Raw genomic sequence first — 22,628 nt, forward strand, 5'->3', positions numbered from 1 at the left:
AGTCCCCTAGAACTGGGGACTGGTCCGACCAGGCAACATGTTTCGAGTCATCAACAGTTCAATGTCTGTGTTGACGGGCCCAGGCGAGGCGTAAAGCTCAGTATCGAGTAGTCATCAAGGGTACATGAGTGGACCTTCGGCTTAGAAAGCCCATATCGACGATGTTTCGTTGGATGGTTCGCACGCTGACACTTGTTGATGACCCAGCATTGAAATCTGCAGCAATATGTGGAAGGGTTGAAGTTCTGTCTCGTTGAATGATTCTCTTCAGTCGTCGTTGATCTCGTTCTTGGAGGATCTTTTCCCAGCCGCAGAGGTGTCGGAGAGTTGGTATTTTACCGGATTCCTGATGTTCACGGTACACTCGTGAAATTGTCGTATGGGAAAATGCCCATTTCAGCATTACCTCGGGGATGCTGTGTTCCATCGCTCGTGCGCCGACTATAACATGACGTTCAAACTCACTCAGATCTTCATAACCTTCCATTGTAGCAGCAGTAACCGATCTAACAACCTCGCCATACACTTGTCTTATACAAGCGTTGCCGACCGCATTTCCATATTCTGCCTGTTAATACATACATCTGTATTTGAATAAGCATGCCTATGCCAGTTTCTTTGGCGCTTCAGTGTAATATACAGTTTTGATGAGTTGAGATTTCTTAGTAGTATAATCGGAGATCCAATTATGACTCGAAGCCATGGTAATGGCATTCCTGATATTGCCAAAGAGTTTAGAAATCCTGTACGGACGTTCACACCTTCTTCAATGTTTACCAGTGTGTCGATTAATTTATATTTTCTCTCTTCACCAGGAATTTTCTTTTAAGTATTAAAATTAATATCGTCTAAAATAACCTTTATAGTTGCCAAAATTGCCCTTTCAAATAGCCATTCCGGACTGGTAAAATTGTGAGTAATGTGTGGATAAATTTCGTCGATGATTTCGTTTTCAGCAGTGACTATTGCAGAAATCACTGTTGACTTTAATGAGGCCAGTCATTTGGTCAGTAGGATATGTGCCTTCACTTATTTATAAATGTTGTTGAGCAAAGTGTGCTGTTGTTTCGTCTTTCGACAGTTCAGCTCTCATATTTTTTGTTAGTCGCAGAAATTGTATCTGTGGCCAGAGATGCGATTTTTTTAAGCATGGTTTAATCTCGTCTGCTGGTGTTGATAACTGCAAGTGTTTGTCGAAAACCTCCTGAGAGTATCAGTAAAGCTCCTCGCATCACTAGAGAGTTTCTTCGCAAGTCTTGTAATGTTCTGTCCACGGCTTCGAGTGTTTTTTTTTATGTGCCGTCGTGCATTCGTCCCAGAAGATAATTTTAGCTTGCTTTAGCAGTTCACTCCGTCCAGATGCTCTTGAGATTTTACAAACCGCGGATTGTTCTTCGGCTATATTCAACGGTAGTTTAGGGCGGAATGAGCAGTTCGTCCATCCATAAGTGTGGCTGCAATGCCTGATGATGGCAGTGCAGGTGTGATGTGTTGTTTAGTACTCATTGACGCAAGCAACATATTCATTAGGAATGTTTTCCCGGTGGTGCCTGGTGCGTCCAAGTAAATAATTCCGCCAGTGTTGTTGTCGATCCGGCTCATAATAACGTAATACATTTCCTTCTGATTGTCAATGAGGATTGGTTTGTTGTGAGCAACGTGTTGAAGTACCTCGTTGATACTGTAGCTTTTTTTCCTATGTAATTTCGAAGTTCAGCACACTGTCTTTTCGTGGTTCTTGCATCCCAAGTTGTACTAAAATCTGCTTAGTTATTGCTGAACATTTGTTATCAAGGCAAATGAGTGTTTCATTGAATGCGTCGCCCTTGAATTCGATGGTCAGTTCAGGATGAGGTTGTCGGATTTGGTACAGTATGTCGTCATTCACATTCTCTTTGAAGGAGTCCCATAGCTGTTTTGGATACGATGGGTTATCCGGCCGAAATGGCCGAGCACGGTCGCGGGTTCGAATCCTGCCTCGGTCATGGATGTGTGTGATGTCCTTAGATTAGTTAGGTTTAAGTAGTTCTAAGTTCTAGGGGACTAATGACCTCAGCTGTTAAGTCCCATAGTGCTCAAAGCCATTTGATACGATAGTTTACTTGTAGTTAGAATTATGGTGATTAAGTCTCTTGTTCACCTGAGGCTGCCAGTAAGGCTTCTGTCGTTTTCCAGTAATCGTAAGCGTTTGCATGCTTCTCTGTACGTCTGGCGTAGGTAAGCATCAACAGTCTTGAATCTGTGACACTTCTTGTTGCTTCTCGTATTTTGCCTAACAACACCCAGAGATAGAAACATTCGGTGCTGTTAAGGTGTACGGGGTATACTCGGTCTAGTGCGCTGGTTTTCATGGCTCCTGGATGATCTTCTACTGGAATTCCTCGTTTTTGTCGTTGAAAAATGTTTGTAGCTGCGCTCCACGTAGAATAGGTAGCGACGTCGGCATATAGTAATGTTTTCGCAAATGGATCCATTTTTCATAGTTGGTAAAAACTCGTTAATGTTGTGTTCTGAGGTGGTTCGCTTGCAGTTTTTCTGGTGATGTCTTTTATGAAGTAAACATTCTGTCCATTCTCAAAATGTACTGCTTGATGTTGGATAATTGGTTCGTGTTCGTGTATGGGAAAACCGAAAATCCACCACGCTGTTTCTTTACTTTTGATGTATCTTACCATTTGGCACGTGATGATCTCGTCGTGCCGGCCGCGGTGGCCTCGCGGTTCTAGGTGCCCAGTCCGGAACCGTGCGACTGCTGCGGTCGCAGGTTCGAATCCAGCCTCGGGCATGGATGTGTGTGACGTCCTTAGGTTAGTTAGGTTTAATTAGTTCTAGGTCCTAGGGGACTGATGACCACAGCAGTTGAGTCCCATAGTGCTCAGAGCCATTTGAGCCTTTTTTTGTTTTTTGATCTCGTCGTTTCTGTTTTGTTGTTCGCTGCCTCTCGCTGTTTGAAATTCTGCCCCTTCACAGCCTTTGTTCACAGACATATAGAAATACTTGATGGATGTCACTGAATTGCAGTATTGTACGTTTGTTTGTGCTTGGAACATTTTGGAGAGTAGTCTGTTTTATGGTATTACCCCTTGATTGTCTGTTTCCTCATATTCATATTTTTGCTGCGAAGCTATCGATATTGGGTGATAGTCTTCTGTACTTTGGATAGCCATCAACTCCGGTTTGCGTGTCGTCCAAGTATGCTTTTTGGCATTTTTTTCTACATTTTCCATCACTCATACATGGAAAATTGGGCTTTACTTGTCCTCATGGCCCGTGAATCATGTTTTTCGCTACTACGTGGTACAGTTCCCGATCTTCTTTTGGATTGGTAAATTCAACTTCGATGTTTGTGTCGATATCCGTGGGATGAATCATTTCTTATAGTCAAATGACTATAACTTTTGAGGTCATCAGTCTCCTAGAACTTAGAACTACTTAAACCTAACTAACCTAAGGACATCACACACATCCATGCACGAGGCAGGATTCGAACCTGCAACCGAAGCAGTCACGCGGTTCCGGAGTGAAGCGCCTAGAACCGCTCGGCCACAGCGGCCGGCTGAGTGTATGTTTCATTGTTTCTGATCATTAAGTGGCAATCATAGAACCCCTTGGAAGGGACTTTTTTGATTGCTTCTACGCCTGTGTCAGTCTGGATTTGTTTCACATTAAAATGATATCTGTACTCTCCATCCAGAATTGTTAATGATATCGGAGGGCATCAAATGAATGGCGTGTCTCTGCAGTGCGTTGTAATCTTCCTCTTGTTCGTTCTACAATTATGTCACGGAATGTGTTTTCATTGTCCACGATTATGATGGCAACTTCGTCTATCTGATGTGCATTAGATCAACGTTAGTGTTCTCCAGGTGGTCTTTTGCCTGCTCGAATTATAACTTTATTGGCATCAGAAATTTGGTATAGTTCTGTTTTGAATCTGTGAATCAGTTGACTGTATTTGTGTAAGATCCTCTGTACACCTTGGACTACTTCTCGTATCAACCCACTGATATTTGTGCACCGTTGATCAATTTCTGTTTCTCCATTTCCGATTAAATATACTTGCAGAAATTTATGGTCTTCGTTGGGTAACGGTAATAATGTTCCCATGTTGTGATAGATTTTTCGTTGGATGGAGAAAACATAACCGATTTCTTGTCAGTTAATCACGATCGAAGTAACACCGAAGGAGCTCAATTGGAAACAGACTTTGTACTCTTTTATATTTTGAAGAAAGTGTTTTGATTCTGGAGTTTCCCCGGTCATGCAGTGTAAAAAATTCCTGCGGAAATTCCGCTGTACTTTGGTTTCCTGCTTCTCACGGTGCTCATAATTATGCGCTGGGAACTTGAACGTGCTTCGAGCTCTTCGTCTCTTCCGTTTTTCCGTTTTCCTTTTTGTTTTTGCCTTTTTGCTTCAGAACTGCCGAGATCTCCTCCTCTCTTACGTTTGGGTATTGCTTAGAACATAAATCATATCAACTTTTAATTATCAGATACACTAAGTCCACTTTACACACTTCATTTTCGATATTTTTATCCAGAAGTGTGAGTACTCACACTTCACCGTTTGTTTTTATTCACTTGCTTCACTACTTTTTCGCTTCCTCTCCTCGTCACTCATACAAAACTGACAATCGAACCCACGACGCGTCTTGCTTTCTATACTCTACCAATGGTAGCCCCACAAGTGACAAATCCCAGAACATACTAACAAGGCTTCGAATAGTCCACAATGTTCCAGAACATTCCACAACATCCGAGAGTATTCTGGAGTCTTTCCACAATGGTCCGGGATGTTCGCGAACGTTGTGGAATCTTTCCGAATGTTCCAGACAATTCTCGAATGTTCAAGAACATCCCGGATCATTGTGGAACATTCCGGAAGATTCTATAATGTTGGGGAACGCTCTCAAATGTTCTGTAATGTTCTTGAATAATCTCTAATGTTCTGGAATTTATAGAAATTTCTAGAGGACTAAACATATCTTCAAGAGCACGCCACTCAGGTAAAAATGGGAACATTCTTCACGGATGGGGGATAGAGGGCTACCCCAACATACAACTCCCTTGATCGTACCGGGGCTCCGCTATCTGAGTTTAGCGACACGCGCATTGGACTCTTAAATCTAACTAAAACGTCTTCACAACTAGAAAAAAAAGAAAGATAAACCGTGACTATCAAGAAGCTGCACTGTGTCTTTATTTATTCATGACTGTTTTGATGATATTGTCATATTCTGGTCGACATATTAACACAATATGGTGGCTCAAAATGTGTGTAGGTACTACAATACACGAATGATGATACCCAAATACAGAAGCTAGCTAGGAGCTCGTAATGCATTAGGCTGGTTAACATATTCCTCCCACTTCCATTTCATTTTCATTATAGTCATAATTACATCTCCCAATACTCTCTGCTTCCTGATCTATATCTTTGTTGTAATTCTTCATGCTTTCCCGGCGATCTGTTGACATCTTGGATATTCGGGAATCCAGCCGGATGTTCGCGTCGTTCTCGCACGAGATTTCAACAGCGTGCCTCGCTGTCTTCTTCAGGTGCTACCTGAGACTGGTCCTTGGGTCGATCCAGTCCAGTATTTATGCCTGGGAGGAGCTGGGCGTTCCCTAATCGGTCCGCGCCGCGTCTAGTGTTCCATCTGTGGTCCGCGCCCGCCAGACTCGGCTTCAACGGACCCCTCCAGTCGCGGATGTTCCGACTGCCGTCGGCGCCGGTTTTGGCCGTCCTCAACGGTTGTGGTTGTCATTTGAGGTGTGTCAGACCCGATCTGAGTTGTTGGGTGCTCTATCTCATGACTGTTACTACGGTTTCCACTTCTGTTGCGTGCTGGGCGCTCCCTAATCGGTCCGCGCCGCGTCGTGTGTTCCATCTGAGGTCCGCGTCCGCCAGACGCGGCTACATTATCCCTCTCTGGTCGCCGGTGTTCCCTCCGCCGTCCGCGCCCGGCCTGGCCGTCTTCTGAAGTCGAGTTCATGATCTGGGGTGTGTCAGATCTGGTCTCAAATGTCCAACACCTTGTCTCACGGCTGTTCCCTAGGTCTCCACTTATATTTCTTGCAGAATCCCGGAGTGTCCTGCGTTGAGTTTTCAAAAGCTCAAGCGCAGGATTCCAGACAGTGCTAATTTGGTATCCCGAGTCACGGTTGATTAGATTGTCTGTGACCTTAATCTCAATTGCTTCTTTAATGACACTGTCCCAAAATCTTGAGGTCTGTGTCACAATCTTGGTGTCATTGTAATCCATTGAATGACCAAGTTCCAGACAATGCTCTGCTATGACTGATTTAGTTGCCTGCCTGAGTCTGGTATGTCTCTGGTGTTCTTTATACCTGATGTCCACAGTTCTGGTGGTCTGGCCAATGTATGACATCCCACACTGGCATGGTATGTTGTAAATACCTGGCTTGCGTAGCCCCAGGTCATCTTTTACATTCCCCAGCATAGCCCCAATTTTGGTGGGTGGGCAAAATATCCTCTTGATGTCATATTTCTGGAGAATCCTGATGATCTTGGTAGAGATAGGTCCGGCATATGACAAGTATGCCATCTTCTTTGCCTCTTCTGGTTCTTCTTCTTGATCCTTTGGCCGGTTGGCAGGTTGAAGTGCCTTCTGGATATCTCTAGAGGAGTACCCATTCCTGCTGAACACTGATTGTAAGTGTTCTATTTCTGTGGCCAGACTATCAGGATCTGACAGAGTTTGTGTTCTGTGGACCAGTGTTTCGAGCACTCCATTCTTCTGTGCCAGATGGTGGCAACTGCTGGCTTGAAGGTATAAGTCAGTGTGCGTAGGTTTGCAGTACACACTGTGTCCAAATGTGCCATCTCCCTTTCTCCAAGAATGGAAGTATTCCATCCTTCTCCATTTCCATTGTGAACTTAATGTTCGGATGGCAAGAGTTCAGATGTAGCAGGAACTCATCTAACTTCCCTCTACCATGGGGTCAGATGACAAAGGTATCATCCACATACCTAAAAAAGCACTTGGGTTGATATGTGGCTGAAGAGAGTGCTTCCTCTTCAAACCTTTCCATAAACAGGTTGGCCACCACTGGTGATAGAGGGCTGCCCATCGCCACCCCTTCTGTTTGTTCATAAAATTGACCCCCATATAGGAAGTACGTCGATGTCAGTACATGCCTGAACAGGTCAAGGAGAGCCCCATCGAACTTCTCTCCAATAAGCTCAAGTGACTCCTTCAGTGGTACACGTGTAAAGAGAGACACCACATCGAAACTAACCATGATGTCTATGTCTGTGATGTGTTGCTGACCCAGTCGTTGTAGGAAATCCTCTGAGTTCCGGATGTGATGTACACATTTACCCACATGTGGTGTCAACATCTTCTTCAGGTATTTCGCAGTAGGGTAAGTTGCTGCACCAATATTGCTGACAATAGGTCGCAGTGGAACCCCATCCTTGTGAATCTTGGGGAGTCCATAAAGTCTAGGTGGTGTTGGCGCTTTGGGACGCTGCTTCTTGATGACTTGTTCAGGCAAGCCTGTCTCCTTCTACAGAGCCCTGGTCTTTTTTTCCACTTTCTCTGTGGGGTCGCTAGCTATTGACCTGTATGCAGGATCCTCCAGAAGTTGTTGAACCTTTCTGTCATATTCTGTTTTTTGTTGGATGACTGTGGAGTTCCCCTTGTCTGCGGGCAACACCACAATGCTGTCATCCTCCCGGAGTCGCCTCAGTGCCACCTTTTCAGCTCCTCCCAGGCATAAATACTGGACTCGATCGACCCAAGGACCAGTCTCAGGTAGCACCTGAAGAAGACAGCAAGGCACGCTGTTGAAATATCGTGCGACAACGACGCGAACATCCGGCTGGATTCCCGAATATCCAATATATCTTTGTTTTTAGTTTGTCTGACTAAGTCCCAACATGCCTCTCTCCATTCCTTCTCGAGTAACAGTGCCAATCATAAATCGTTTCTGCTAATAACCACTGATTTTAAACTTTCTTTTTCAGTCAGTTTGGTGACTTACTTTTCAAAACTATATTTTTTATGAAAGGAACTCAAGGTCAATTTTACTCTATATTTAGTTCCTTATCCCTCTTCCTAGTGGTCTTCGTTCACCTAAACACATCGATTGAGTCTGAAATCAACGATCGTCGGTTGATCGTTCGGTCGGTCGTCTCATCGGGCGACGTGCATTTGGTCTTTTGACCGTTTCTGGGCCTCGTCAGTTGGTCATCTTGCAGGACGTGGATCGGTTCCTTCCTTGTGCAGAGATGTCGGGTGGCCAATGGTTGGGTCCGATAAAGTGTGTCCGGGTCGTCGTGTCTCCGAGTTCCGAACAGACATGGAGTTGAGTCGGGATGGAGCTGCAGTGAGGTCCAGACAGCCAAGACTCTCCCGACTGTTGGTGACACATATGACTTGAGTGGGGACGACCTTGGTTGGTCGTTCGGTCGGTCGTCTCATCGGACGACGCTTATTTGTTCGCCGACCGCTTCAGGTTCTCTGTGTGTGTGTGTGTGTGTGTGTGTGTGTGTGTGTGTGTCGACTGGTAATTCGTCCTGTTTGTTGCACAATGATTGCTTTTACGATTGTTCGAGTTCTTGTGGAAGTGTTTTCGTGGAACTGTGTCTAGTTTGTGTAATTTAGACTGAGCAGTTATGTTAATGCTGAGTACTGGAGTAGGCAGTCGGTCGGTTGGGACAGTGCAGCGAGGAAGTCTCCGCGGCGAGTGCATTAGCGTAGTGCTCCACAGTGTGTTTCCTCGTTCTGTTGATGCTGTCCGTACAGCGTGTAGTTTGACAGCCTTTGGCACTGTTTATATTTTTGAGTGGTTATTGTGCCTTGGCTGCTTTTAGCCGCCAATTTTGAAGACGTACTGCTGCTGGTATCTTCGTCCTCGGCTGATATTTACCGTTGTTCTGCCGTTGGTCAGCGCAGAGGAACTGATTAGGTTGTTGGTCGGTCCTTCAGCCGTCCCTGGGTCGGGTTGCCACCTGATTACTTAATCTTATTCTTGGCTGCCTATGTCACCTAACCTTACGTTAGAGTTACCTCCTCAGGCCAACCCCTGGAACACTTCTGAGCACCATTGTCCTGTTGTTTTTAGACTGTGGTTTTTGTCTCAAGTACGACGCGAGGCCTTCACCACGTATTAATTGAGTTTGTCTTAATTTTAAAACGAGGCCTTCAGCCGTCTTAAGTTAAAACTTTGAAGATTCTTGTTTGAACTATATTTTTTTAAAGAAGCAAAGGGTAATTTTGCTCTATTGCAAATCCTTGTTATCCAGGCCTTAAGCCGTGAGTTGTTTTATGTTCAGTATGTGGCCTTCAACCGAGCTTTTATGTAAAATTTTGTAACTAAGGCCCTCAGCCCTGTGTATTCCTCAAGACAATTTTTAATAACTTGTGTTCGGGCCTTCAGCCATGTTGTTTTGAATGCTTTTAAGGGTATGTGTGATTAAGTGTTTTAGGAAACTAAAGTTTGTATGTTTTGTGCAACTGACAGTAACTGATTTTGGCCCCTTTCCACAACTATAACCTAATCTGCTCTGTCCCGTGAAACCAGTTTCTTTACACTGTTTGACAAAAAAGTGAAGCACCTAGAAGGAGAGGAGGAAACCAAATTAAGCTTCGCGGATTGAGAGGGTGGTGTTATTTCAGTGATTATAGAATCAAGTCACATTTACAAAGAACTTCGACAAGAACAGTCATCGGAAGTTAGACCCGCCAGGAGGCCCTTTCCTAACTCTGGTAGGTGTCGATAACTCTGTCTCACACAAGTACATCGACTCTGCATGTCCTTCAGAGTGACGACTCATCAAATGGTTCAAATGGCTCTAAGCACTATGGGACTTAACATCTGTGGTCATCAGTCCCCTAGAACTTAGAACTACTTAAACCTATCTAACCTAAGGACATCACACACATCCATGCGCCTAGAACCGCACGGCCACACAGGCCGGCGACGACTCATCATCTGACGCTGTTCATTCTCTTATATACCCTAGTAAGCCTTGTAATAAGAATAAACATGACCAACGCTAATGCTCTCTGGAGGCTTCACTTTCTTTGTCAGGCAGTATATCGTTTTCATGCCTGCAGTTTAATTTTATGTGTTAGGTTTTTCACTCTGTTGTTAAATTTTGTATTTACAACCGGCAAACAATTCACTGGCATTAGAAAAATGAATATGGTTCAGATGAGTTTCACTAACAAATATTCCTCCTCGTTTTCACCGTTTAAAAATTTGTAAACGTTTCTCTAGGACTGCTCAGAATATGAAATCTCCTTGTCTGGACCCTGTCTGAATTCTGGATGTCTCATAATGTTGATTGACTTCAATGGAATATATAGCGTAAGTTCTCAGTGAAGTCTCGTACGTCAAAGGAACATACTGCTGTGTACGAGTTTGGTATATAAAAGGATGAAATTAACCAGGAATGGTGTGCAATGGAGACATTCTCTTTAAGATCGGATATAAAAGTTTCACAATGACACATGGTGCTACAAAATGATTTATCCGATTTCATAAGACTATGTCTCGAGGCACTTCTTAACACTGAAAAGCGGCTGCAAAATAATGAGCTCCTTACGTTCATCCTGTATCTGCATTTTGTACTGCATTTGTCAGTTGTTTGATCAGTGTATCAATCAGCGTGCCAGCTACAAAACAAGGGAGCAATATACCGCCGGCAGTGCGAGAATTTGGTGATCTCTTTTGAGACGCTAAGGTATTTGAAGCTAAATCAGCCAATAGGAATAACAGGTAGTGGTTTTCGCTGATGCCAGTCACGCGAGTGACGATTGACAAAGCTCTCCACTCATTTTCTTGACTGGTCTTTGCCCAGTGGGTAGCCGCACTGACTCTTCTCTCGTTGCCAACAAACATCATATCAAGCAGCTACTCACACCTTTATTTACTGAATAAGGAAGAAGCTTTTGATCAGTACATTTCCACGTAACATGCTCAGATGCATATAGCCATGCACATATTATTTGGCTTCATTTCCGGTTGAACTTGTTAGGATTACTGGTTTTGTAATTACGTTTGATAAGTGAAGGTCCTTGTCTACCTAACACTTGTTCAATATCATTTGTGATCCAAAATCCATTTCAGTGATAGGTATTCTAAAACTCAAGTGACTTACATTCAAGTTATCTTACCTTAAATCGAGAGTAGGATTACTAGCCCAACTTTGGACCAATAATGACCTTGAAAAGTACAAGTGTCCTAGAACTGGCATACCTCTACAACCCAAGATGTCACAATCTAAGATGGTGGCAGCGACATTCTCCGTAACCTACCACATGACAAGCCAAGCCTCCCCTACCTATCACGTGACTCCAGACAATCCTCAACTCTCCAATTCACTCGTCCTCCCCCTCCAACTGCTCTTTTCCCTTCTTCAACCAATATCAGTACAATATTAAAACTAAACAGTCAGTCACAGAGTAGTATATTAGCGAAATCTTAGTGTAGCTCCGGCGCAATAATCTCAATTGTGCTCAAAAGCATCCAAAAGATCTCAGTATTTGCATCAAGAAAATTCGTTTATTCCGTGACACAATACTTTTTCTAACACAATCATTACCGATTTCGGCCTCAATGGCCATCTATCACTACGAATGATAGTAAACCTTATGTTAAAACCTTAAAGCAAGTAACACTATTTTTACCATGTCTGCTTATAGGTTAAGTAAAGTGCTGTTGAAATACACGTTAACGATATCTAAAAGCGACATTTGATGAACAAATGTTCATGTATTGTGAGACCGAATGTGACACGAAGAAACAGGAAATTATACAGGTACAATTAATTATACTTTTCTTTCCCTAATCTTTGAAGCTACCTGCAAGTGTCGTCTATTAATCAATGCTTCCTTTTTGAAAGCCATAAAATAAAACACACATTTCCATAACATTTCCGTCAGTTATGAATAAAATATAAAAATAGTGTACAAGTCAGGTTTTAGTTATACTGCTAGACTGTTTTGTGCAACTGCGTCTAACTTTTCCACTAAGTTAACTTCAGCTATGATTTTCTTCATTTTACCTGAGCATGAAATAGCAAGCAGGCATGTCATTAATAGATAAAGGAGGCTTTTAGGTCCTTTAGGTTTTGTTCATCGTTTGATGAGATGATTATTCTACAGCAGAAGTTTTACATAGTCATAAAAAGAGCACCTTTCAAGTATGAGGCTTCTCTGAACAAGTTAGACAGTTTTTTTTTTGTTCTGTCGTTCAGTCGGTAAAAACGGACACCATATATGATCACTTTGTTGACCGTTCGTCTGTCTGATTGTCTGTCTGTCTGACGTTGAGATCCTGTTCTCAAGAAAAAAACTGAAGTTTAAGTTAATGGAGTCAAACGGTACTGCCATTTATGTCACATATTTCACTTCTTTGCTCGACAACAATGGTGATATTGAAGTACCACTGAAGCATAGTTACAAAGTGCGGTTTACTGAAATTCCTTCACCAAAGAAGACAAGGTAAATACTCCACAATTCGAACCAACGTGAGTAACTTAAAAGTAGATATCATCGGCGTAGCAAAGCACCTTAAATCACTTAATTAAGGCAAGGCCTCCGATCCTAATTGTACATCAGTCAGGTTCCTCTCTGAGTTTGCCGATACAATAGTTCCATATTTAGCATTCATGCACAAGCGATCGCTCGTTGAATGATCCGTATCTGGAGACTCGAAAATTGCACAAGTCACTTCAATACCCAAGACAGGAAATAGTAGTAATCCGCTGAATTATAGACCCACGTCGACAACGTCGATTTGAAGTAATTTTTGGAACATATACTGTATTCGAAAATAATAAGTTATCTCGAAGAGAACGATTCATTGACAAACAGACAACACGTTTTCAGAAAATATCATTCTTGATAAACACAACTCGCTTTTAATCCCCACTAAGTAATGAGTGCTATTGATAGGGGATGTCAAATTGATCTCATATTTTTAGATTTTCAGTATGCTTGTTGACACCATACCTCACAAGTGACCTCTAACCACATTGCGTGCCTATGAACTATCGTCTGCATTTGTGATTTCCTTTCATAAAGGTCACAGTTCGTAGTTAATGATGCAAAGTGATCGAGTAAAACTGAAGTAATGTCTAGCGTTCCTCAAGGAAGTGTAATAGGCCCTCTGCTGTTCCTGGTGTACATAAGCGATTTAGGAGACAATATGAGGAGCACTTTTAGATTCTTTGAGATGATGCTGTCATTTATCATCGTGTAAAGTCATTTTATGAACAAAATAAACTGCAAAATGATTTAGACATGGCACCTGTATGGCGCTCAAAGTGGAATTGACTCTATATAACGAGAAGTGTGAGGTCACCCATATGAGTACTGAGAGAAACCTGTTAAATTTCGGTTACACGATAAATCACACAAATCTGAAGGCTTTAAATTCAACTAAATACTTAGGGATTACAGTTACAAATAAGTTTGAACGAGGACATAGATAATGTTGTGTCTGAAGCAAACTAAACTTTATTGGCAGAAAACAGATAATACAACAGGTCTACGAACGAGATTGCCTACACTACATCTGTACGTCCTCTTCTCGAGTATTGCTGTGTGGTGTGGGATACGCATCAGATGGGATCAACTGAGAAGATCCAAATAGTTCAAGGAAGGGCAGCTTGTTTGGTACTATCACTAAACAGGAGACAGAGTGCCACGGATTACTACTTGAGTTGGGGTTGCAATCATTAAAACAAAGGCGTTTTTCGTTGTGGCAGGACTTCTCATGAAATGTCCTGCTCCTTCTCCTCAGAATGTGAAAATGTCTTGTTGGCATCCACCAACATGGTGAGGTATGATCTTCATAATAAAAGAAGCCAGAGCTCGCACAGAAAGATTTAAGTGTTCGTTTCCCCCATGAGCTGTTTCAGAGTGGAGCTGTAGAGAAATAGCTTGAAGGTGGTTCGATGAACCCTCTGCCAGGCACTTAATTGCGAACGGCAGAGTAATTATGTAGATACAGATGCAGATCAAGGTATTTTGTTATTCGTTAACTCACTCATCAAAACCAATAGTTCATTGTGAACTGCAGATTAATCATGTAGGTAGAGACGTACACACTTCAAAAAAGTTTGCATCTCCCCAGTTCCCAGAATTTCTGAAGATAGACGTTGACTGTGGATATTGTATCACAGACAAAGTCGCTTTCACTGCTCAGAGATTTCACTAAACCCGCCCAAAGCGGGGCATGAGCATAGACGGAGGGGATCCGACAGCCGACCGGCTCCAGTCATTCCACCAGGAAGGAGGTACACAGCTCTTGCTGTCTGTAGTTCAACCATGCCTAAACGATCAATGCCGCAATTCGATCGCTTCCGCTTTGTTACTTTGCACCAGGAAGGCCTCTCAACAAGGGAAGTATCCAGGGATCTCGGCGTAAACCAAAGCGATGTTGTTCGGACTCGGAGGAGATACGGAGAGACAGAAACTGTCGATGACATGCCTCGCTCATGCCGCCCAAGGGCTACTACCGCAGTGGATGACCATTACCTACGGATTATGGCTTGGAGGAACCAGACAGCAATACCATGTTGAATAATGCTTTTCTTGCAGCCGCGTATGTCGTGTTACGACTCAAACTGTGGACAGTAGGCTGCGTGATACGCAACTTCACTCCCGACACCCACGGCGAGGTCCATCTTTGCAACCACGACACCAGGCAGTGCGGTACAGATGGGCCCAACAACGTCCAAATGGACCCCTCAGGATTGACATCACGTTCTCTTCATCGATGAGTGTCGCATATGCCTTCAACCAGAAAACCATCGGTGACTTCTTTGTAGGGAACCCGGTCAGGCTGAACGCCTTAAACACACTGTCCAGCGAGTGGAGGTTCTATGAAGTTTTGGTGTGGCATTATGAGGGGACAATGTACGCCGTTGATGGCAATGGAAGGCGCCGTAACGGCTGTACGATACGTGTATGCTATCATCCGTTTTCATGGACGACATATCGCGCTCCCTTCGTGCACATCTTGTGAATGACTTCCTTCAGGAAAACGACATCGCTCGACTAGTGTGGCCAGCATGTTCTCCATACATGAACCCTGTCGCACATGCCTGGGATAGATTGAAAAGGGTAGTTTATGGACGAAATGATCCACCAATCACTCTAAGGTATCTACGCCGAGTCGCCGTTGAGGAATGGGATAATCTGCATCAACAGTGCCTTGATGAACTTGTGGAGAGTACGCCACGACGAATACAGGCATGCATCAATGTAAGAGGACGCTGTACTTGGTATTAGAGGTACCGGTGTGTACAGCAATCTGGGCCACCATCTCTGAAGGTCTAGCTGTATGGTGGTACAACATGCAATGTCTGGTTTTCAAGGGCAGTAAAGAGGGAGGAAAGGATGTTTGTCTTGATCTCTAGTCCAATTTTCTGTATAGGTTCTAGAACTCTCGGAACCTAGATCACGCAAATCCTTTTTTTATGTGGGTAAATGTTGGTATTTTGATATTAGCAAACTCACTCATCAAAACAGAGTACCTCTCGTTGACCTACTACCATGATATTTGAGAAAAATCGAGGTTTCACAGTACAGCTAAAGGGAAAAAATCCGAAAATTCTTAATTAGTAATTATGTCAAATGGCAAACATTTTCTTGACATTTGTTGTCAAAAAAATGTTCAGATGAGTGTGAAATCTTATGGGGCTTAACTGCTAAGGTCCTCAGTCCCTAAACTTACACACTACTTAACCCAAATTATCCTAAGGACAAACACACACACCCATGCCCGATGGAGGACTGCAATCTCCGCCGGGATCAGCCATACAGTCCATGATTGCAGCGCCTGAGACCGCTCGGCTAATCCCGAGCGGCATTTGTTGTCTGTCTGTCTGTCTGTCTGTCTGTCCGTCTGTCCACATTCTTTTGCCTCAGGAAAGGGTAGGTGTATCATATACTAATGTCAACGGTCACTTGGCAGAGTAAATAATTTAAACTTCTAAGTGAATGGAGTCAAAAGATCCGGGCACACATATATATCACATATTTCCATTCTCCATCAAAACTTTTCTGCATGAATTCAGGCCTGGTACTCTAACGGTAAAGCGCGTGCCTCGAAAGTGGGAAAACATGCGGTAGAATCCGTGTCATACCACGGATTTTTCAGTGTTGGTTTTAACTTAGTCTACACTTCTCGACACCGGATTCCACGGTAAACTGTAGCTCCCGTTTCCCCGGATAGATAACATGGTTAGGTTAGGGACACACAGCTCGCTGAAGTAGCGTCCAATAGAAAGACTTACACAAGGCGATTGAGCTACATGGAATTATTATGACCTATATACGCTGATAGAAAAATAGCTACATCAAAAAAAAATTAATGTAGATTATTGAAATTTCAGGATTACATTTCTCTAGGTAAGATATTTCTGTGAATAATACTGTAAGATCACAGGTTAATGTAGGCACGAGATAAGCCATTGTAAATGTGAAACGCTGGTACAAAAAATGGTTCAAATGGCTCTGAGCACTACGAGACTTAACATCTGTGGTCATCAGTCCCCTAGAACTTAGAACTACTTAAACCTAAATAACCTAAGGACATCACACACATCCATGCCCGAGGCAGGATTCGAACCTGCGACCGTAGCAGTCGCGCGGTTCCGGACTGAGCGCCTAGAACCGCTAGACCACCGCGGCCGGCACGCTGGTACATTAACAGCCCATGTAACCTCCAACATCTTAAATGCAAGCACGCAAACGCGCATGTATTGTATTGTTCATGTTCCGGATGTCGGTATATGAGGTGGAGTTCATACCTGTTGTACTTGATTGACCAATAAAGGGACGATTAGCGCTGGTTGTGAATGACACTAGAGTTGTCGTCTGCCGATGTGTCATATGTGCTGTATTTAAGACAGATCTGGTGACCGAATAGGCCAAGGCAACATGTCGACACTCTGGAGAGCATTTTGGATTCCAACAGCGGTATGCGTGTGAGCCTTATCGTGTTGGAAAACACTCCCTGTAATACTGTTCATGAATGCCAACAAAACAGGTCAATCCAAGAGATTGCCGTACAGATTTGCAGCCAGGTTGCGTGAGATAACAACTGGAGTGCTCCTGCTGTAGTACGAAGTAGCATCCCATAAGTATCAACAGGTATAGATCTAATGTGTGTAGCACGCAGAAAGGTTGGTTACAGGCTGTCAGCTGACCTCCTTCTAACCAACACACAGCCATCTTCGATACAGAGTCAACTTTCATCAGAAAACGCAATAGACCTCCACCCTGCCCTCCGATGAGCTCTCGCTTGACAACACAGATGTCGCAAGTGGCGGTGAGTTGGGGACAGTGGAAGGCAAACTACAGGTATATGGCTTGGAGCTGTCCTTGAAGAAGTAATCGATTTGTGACAGTCCTTTGCTTCACTGTGGGGTCAGCTGCTGCTCGAATTGCTGCTCAGATGCCGTACGAGGTGCCAAAGCAATACGCCGAACACAATAGTCTTCCCCTAGGTAGAACACCATGGCCGTCCAGAGGCCGTTCTTCTTGCGAATGAACATTTTAGTGGAAACTACAGCCAGCAGCCATGTACAGTGGCTAAATTCCTGCCAAGTTTTCCTGCAATATCGAGAAGGAAGACCCATCTTCTCGTAGCCCTATTACATGACCTCGTTCAAACTCAGTGAGGTGTTGATGACGGAGTCTTTGTCGCCTTAAAGGCATTGTTGACTAACATCAACTCATCACGTCCAATCTCATAGATAACAAACCCTTAAGACCACCACAGCGTGTATTTAAGGCAAATGTGATCTGCATCTGCATAGAGACGCTACTAGCACTACCCAAACGCAACTACCGTGAAATTTGAACAGACACCTACTTTCAGATGCCGAAACACGCCCACTAACTGTCGTTTATGTCTGACAACTCTTTCTTGGTGTAGGAAATTTTTACCGTCAGTGCACAAGCGGCAATCAACGGAAAACCAGAAAATTACAAGGAAAGTAAGTAAATTTTTTATTATTTCAAAAGTAATGGCCATTACTGTTAATACGTTTATCCCGTCGTGGAACAAGACGGTCAAAGTTTTCACCGAAAAATGTTTGCTGTTGCCTGTGGAACCATGATTGCATATTGGTGCGCATCTCTCCGTTCGAAGCAATCGACAGCTACGAATATTTGTCTTCTGGGTTCCAAGAGTATGGAAATAGCATGAGGAGAGGTCGGGATTATGTGCAATACATGTAAGAGCTTTCCAGCGAAACGTCAGAGGCGTGGTCAAAACAACCTTGGCAACATGGTGGCCCGCCCATAGGCAAAGGCAATCCTTTTTGCACGAAATCACTGACCGTCTTGTCTAGTTGTGAGCTTAATGTATTAACAGCTATGGTGATTAATTTTGGAACAATAAGCGGTTTACTTATTGTTTTCCATCTGCATTTCTTTCATTTTACTGTCCCGTATACACTGAAACGTCAAAGAAATTGATATAGGCATGCGTATTTAAATACAGATATGTGTAAACAGGCAGAATACGGCGCTGCGGTAGGCAACACGTATGTAAGACGAAAAGTGTCTGGCGCGGTTACTGAAGCTACAATGGCAGTTTATCAAGATTTAAAGGAGTCTGAACCTGCTGATATAGCCGGCGCACAAGCGATGTAACACAGTGTCTCCGAGGTACCGCTGAATTGGATATTTTCTCGTATGACCATTGCACAAGTGTACCGTGAATACCAGGAATCCGGTAAAACATCAAATCTCCGACATCGCTGAGGCAAGAAAGAGATCTTGCAAGAATGGCACCAACGACGAATGACGAAAATCGTTCAACGTGACAGAAGTGCAACCCTTCCGCAAATTCCTGCAGATTTCAGTACTGTGCCATCAACAACTGCCATTGCGCGAACCATTCAACGAAACATCACCGATATGGGCTTGCGGAGCCGAAGGCCCAATCGTGTACCCTTAATGACTGCGCGACACAAAGCTTTACGCCTCGCCTGGACCCGTCAACACCGACATTGGACTACTGATGTATCGAAACATGTTGCCTTGCAGGACGAGTCTTGTTTGAAATTGTATCGAGCGGATGGAGGTGTACCGGTACGGAGACAACCTCATGAATCCATGAACCCTGAATGTCAACAGGGGACTGTTCAAGCTGGTAGAGGCTCTGTAATGGTGTAGGGCTGTGCATTTGGATTTATATGGGAGACTTGCTACATCTAGACATGACTTTGACAGTTGACACGTACGTGAGCATCCTGTCTGATCACCTGTATCCATTCATATCCATTGTACATTCCGACAGACTTCGGCAATTCCAGCAGAACAATGCGACACCTCACACGTCCAGAACTGCTACAGAGTGTCTCCAGAAACACTCTTCTGAGTTTAAACACTTCCGCTGGCTACCAAACTCCCCAGTCATGAACATTATGAAGCATATCTGAGATGCCATGCAGCGTGCTGTTCAGAAAAGATCTCCACCCCCTCGTACTCTTACGGATTGATGGGCAGCCCTGCAGAATTAATGGTGTCAGTTCCCTCCATCACTACTTCAGACGCTAGTCGAGTCCATACCACGTCGTGGTGCGGCACTCCTACGTGTTCGCGGGGGCCCTACACGATATTAGACAGATGTGTCAGTTTCTTTGGCTCTTCAGTGTATTATGTTCTTTTAACACGTGTGTAATGTGGTGGTCTGTAGGTTTTACATTTCTTAAATTTAGCATACATTTTTAAATATTAATGTTATGCCATATTTTAGAAATTTATAAACGATATTACATTTTACCTCTTCTAACATACACTACTTTGTTAAATATATATCTCTACAGTTGTCTGTAAATGGTATTTTTCTACAGTCACTTGCACCAGTCATTGCAAACTTCATCGACAAAAATGCACTGTCTGCTCTTTTAAGTACTTACTACTCGCTTGCATGCCTCTGCTGTAATTTTTAGGTGTCTTGGTCGTTTAATTCGCACATTTATTGTCCATTGTCTTGTTTTGTAAATCTACTGATATGTATTTCTTTCTATTTTCTCGTTTTTATGTGATGATTGCCAGTTTTAATAAAATACCATGTAGCCCAGACAGCGACTTACAAAATCAAATTATTAATTAGGTGATTGGAACACACACACACAGCAACAACAGAGTAAATACAAATGGAGTTATTGACTGACACATAGTCGTTTTTGCTTGAAACGATTAACAAAAAATATTTATGGTTGTTGTCATATTTTAACTTCTCCATCTGCGACGTAAATTGATCCGCTTGACTTCATGATTTACCATAACGTTCAAACTTTCTCTTCTTGAAGTATTTGGCAACAAATCAAGAGTTCACTTGAACATTTATGTCTGCCTTACCACCACAGTTTAATTTGTCATGACAAGGGGAAGAAGAAGGAGAATGTAGGCGGCATAAAAATTAAATCACTGTATGTGTGTGTAGTCGAAGTGACCTCGGAAGGACGTCGAACACCGTTGTAAGAAACAAAGAAATTGTGTATGGCATTTGTCATCACTTGCGACGAAGCAAATAAATGGGTGAGTGAAGTAAATCCTTTGTCCTTGGTTCCATTATTTCATTCCAGTTCTTAATATTTCACTCAAGTATTACTAGCACCAAATTTACAAGGCTGCAATGCAGGTTCATTACGTCTGCCTGATGAAACTGGAGCCATAAGAAAAAGTAAAAGTATCTTCATTATTAAGGTCAGGAAAGAAGAAATATCGTAATATGTGGTAGTACATCGTAAACGAAAATAGGTATAAATAAGCGAAACGGTGTGCTAGGTTCCAAGTGTTCAGTGGCGGATCCAAAGCCTTATACTTATCAGCGTATTATGTAGTATCAACAATACAATTTCCACACGACACTTTCATAACATTGAACAAAATTATAAAACTAAAATATTCACAGGATTCTTCTTGCTGTATGCAGTTACTTGCAAGACGCACACAATGGGCAGTTAGTATTATGTTAAAAGAAATTTTTGTGTTGTCTACTGGTGAGAAAATAAATAATCTTTCCCAGGTGAAATGAAATGCAAAAGCGTATTTTATTTGCGTGTCAAACAAGAGTAGCTAATGTCATGTCACACTGGCATAGCATTACAAAAACTCTCAAGAGTGATGTTTATAACAGGCAGTTTCCAGAAAGATGTAGAAACTGAGTCAGGATCCATCGACTGGAGGGTGCGACCGTGGAGTTCACTTACTTCCTCCGGATCTTGGCCGGCGCCGTAATGATGGTGACAGACTCGTGGCCAGAGAGCGTCAGCGAAGAGGCGTCCACCGCCGAGCTGCAGGAACAAGAAGAGGGGATTCAGGTAACAGTGCTTCTCCCACCACAAGTCTCAACTTTCAGCTGCTGAGATATTTCGCAATCGTGAAGTTCAGCTAGACCACGTTTAACATAGCTGTAGCATATGGCACAGACATCCTTCTATAACATACGCGGTGTCAATCATTCGTCTGTTTTATTATCCACTGTGATATCTTTTTGTATTCATGTGTAAAATGATCATCTGGAAGAATGTCTTCATGTAGTAAGGTGCGAATTTTGTAAGGCGTTTAGGTCCCGAATCGAATTACAATAATGTATTTATAATTACAGTGAAACAACATGGAAGATCTTTTGAATGCTGCGGATAGTATATATAAAAGATATTATGAGATTAGACAAACAATGGTAATGGAATCTAGTCGAACTGAATCTGTAAATGCCGAGGGAATTATAATTGGAAATGACACACTAGAAACAGTAGATGAGTTTAGATTTTGTGCATGAAATATCTGACGATAGCTGGAGTAGAGAGCATACAAAATGCCGATTGTCTGTGACAAGAAAAGCGTATCTGAAAAAGAGAAATTGGCATCGAATATAGCTTCCAGTATTATTTCGCTGAAAAACAAATAGACAATTACATCTACTACTTTTAGTGTCTCATTTCTTAATATAATTCACACAGAATCGCTTGATTTAACTCAACTACATCCCATTAGTCTTATGTCACTTTAGTTCACGTTCATCTTATAATTTCTCTTCAAGACACCATCCATTCCGTTCAACTGTTATTGTAAACCTTTTGCTGTCTCTGACAAAATTTTTTAGTTCTTCATCCTGAACTGTAACACTATTTTCTTTAGTTATAGCTCGATTTACAGATTGAATAACACTATGTAACACTGTTTCACTCCCTTCTCAGCCACTGCTTCCCTTTCGATATCCTTTGAATCTCTCCTGTAACTGTACACGTTATAAGTAACGTTTCGCTCCCTATCTTTTACCCTGATACTTTCAAACTTTCTAAGCATGTAGGCCGGTATATATTGTCAAATACTTTCTCTGAATCTACAAATGCTACAAAAGTATGTTTGCCTTTCTTCAATGTACCTTCTGAAATTAACCATAGGATCAATATAGCCTCGTGTGTCACTGCATTTCTCCGGAATCAGAGCTGGTCTGCCCCGAAGCCGACTTCTTCCAGTTTCTCCGTTCTTACGTCAGTAATTTGTGTTGGTATTTTGCAACTATGACTTACTAAACGGATGGTTCAGTAATATTTACACTAATCGGTACCTGGATTCCTTGCAATTGGAATTATTAGATTCTTCTCGAAGTATG

At 42.8% G+C, this 22,628-nt stretch overlaps 1 protein-coding gene across 1 annotated transcript in view; it reads right to left on the bottom strand.

Annotated features, from left to right (window-relative positions):
• Window positions 1-22,628, bottom strand: part of LOC126340263 (uncharacterized) — a 175,253-nt gene that overhangs the window by 118,172 nt on the left and 34,453 nt on the right. Inside the window, exon 9 of the mRNA XM_050001682.1 lies at window positions 21,218-21,303. Coding sequence (XP_049857639.1) covers window positions 21,218-21,303 — 86 coding nt within the window. The remainder of the gene's footprint in view (window positions 1-21,217; window positions 21,304-22,628) is intronic.

This window comes from Schistocerca gregaria, chromosome 1 (genome assembly GCF_023897955.1).
Source record: "Schistocerca gregaria isolate iqSchGreg1 chromosome 1, iqSchGreg1.2, whole genome shotgun sequence".
Taxonomy (NCBI): domain Eukaryota; kingdom Metazoa; phylum Arthropoda; class Insecta; order Orthoptera; family Acrididae; genus Schistocerca; species Schistocerca gregaria.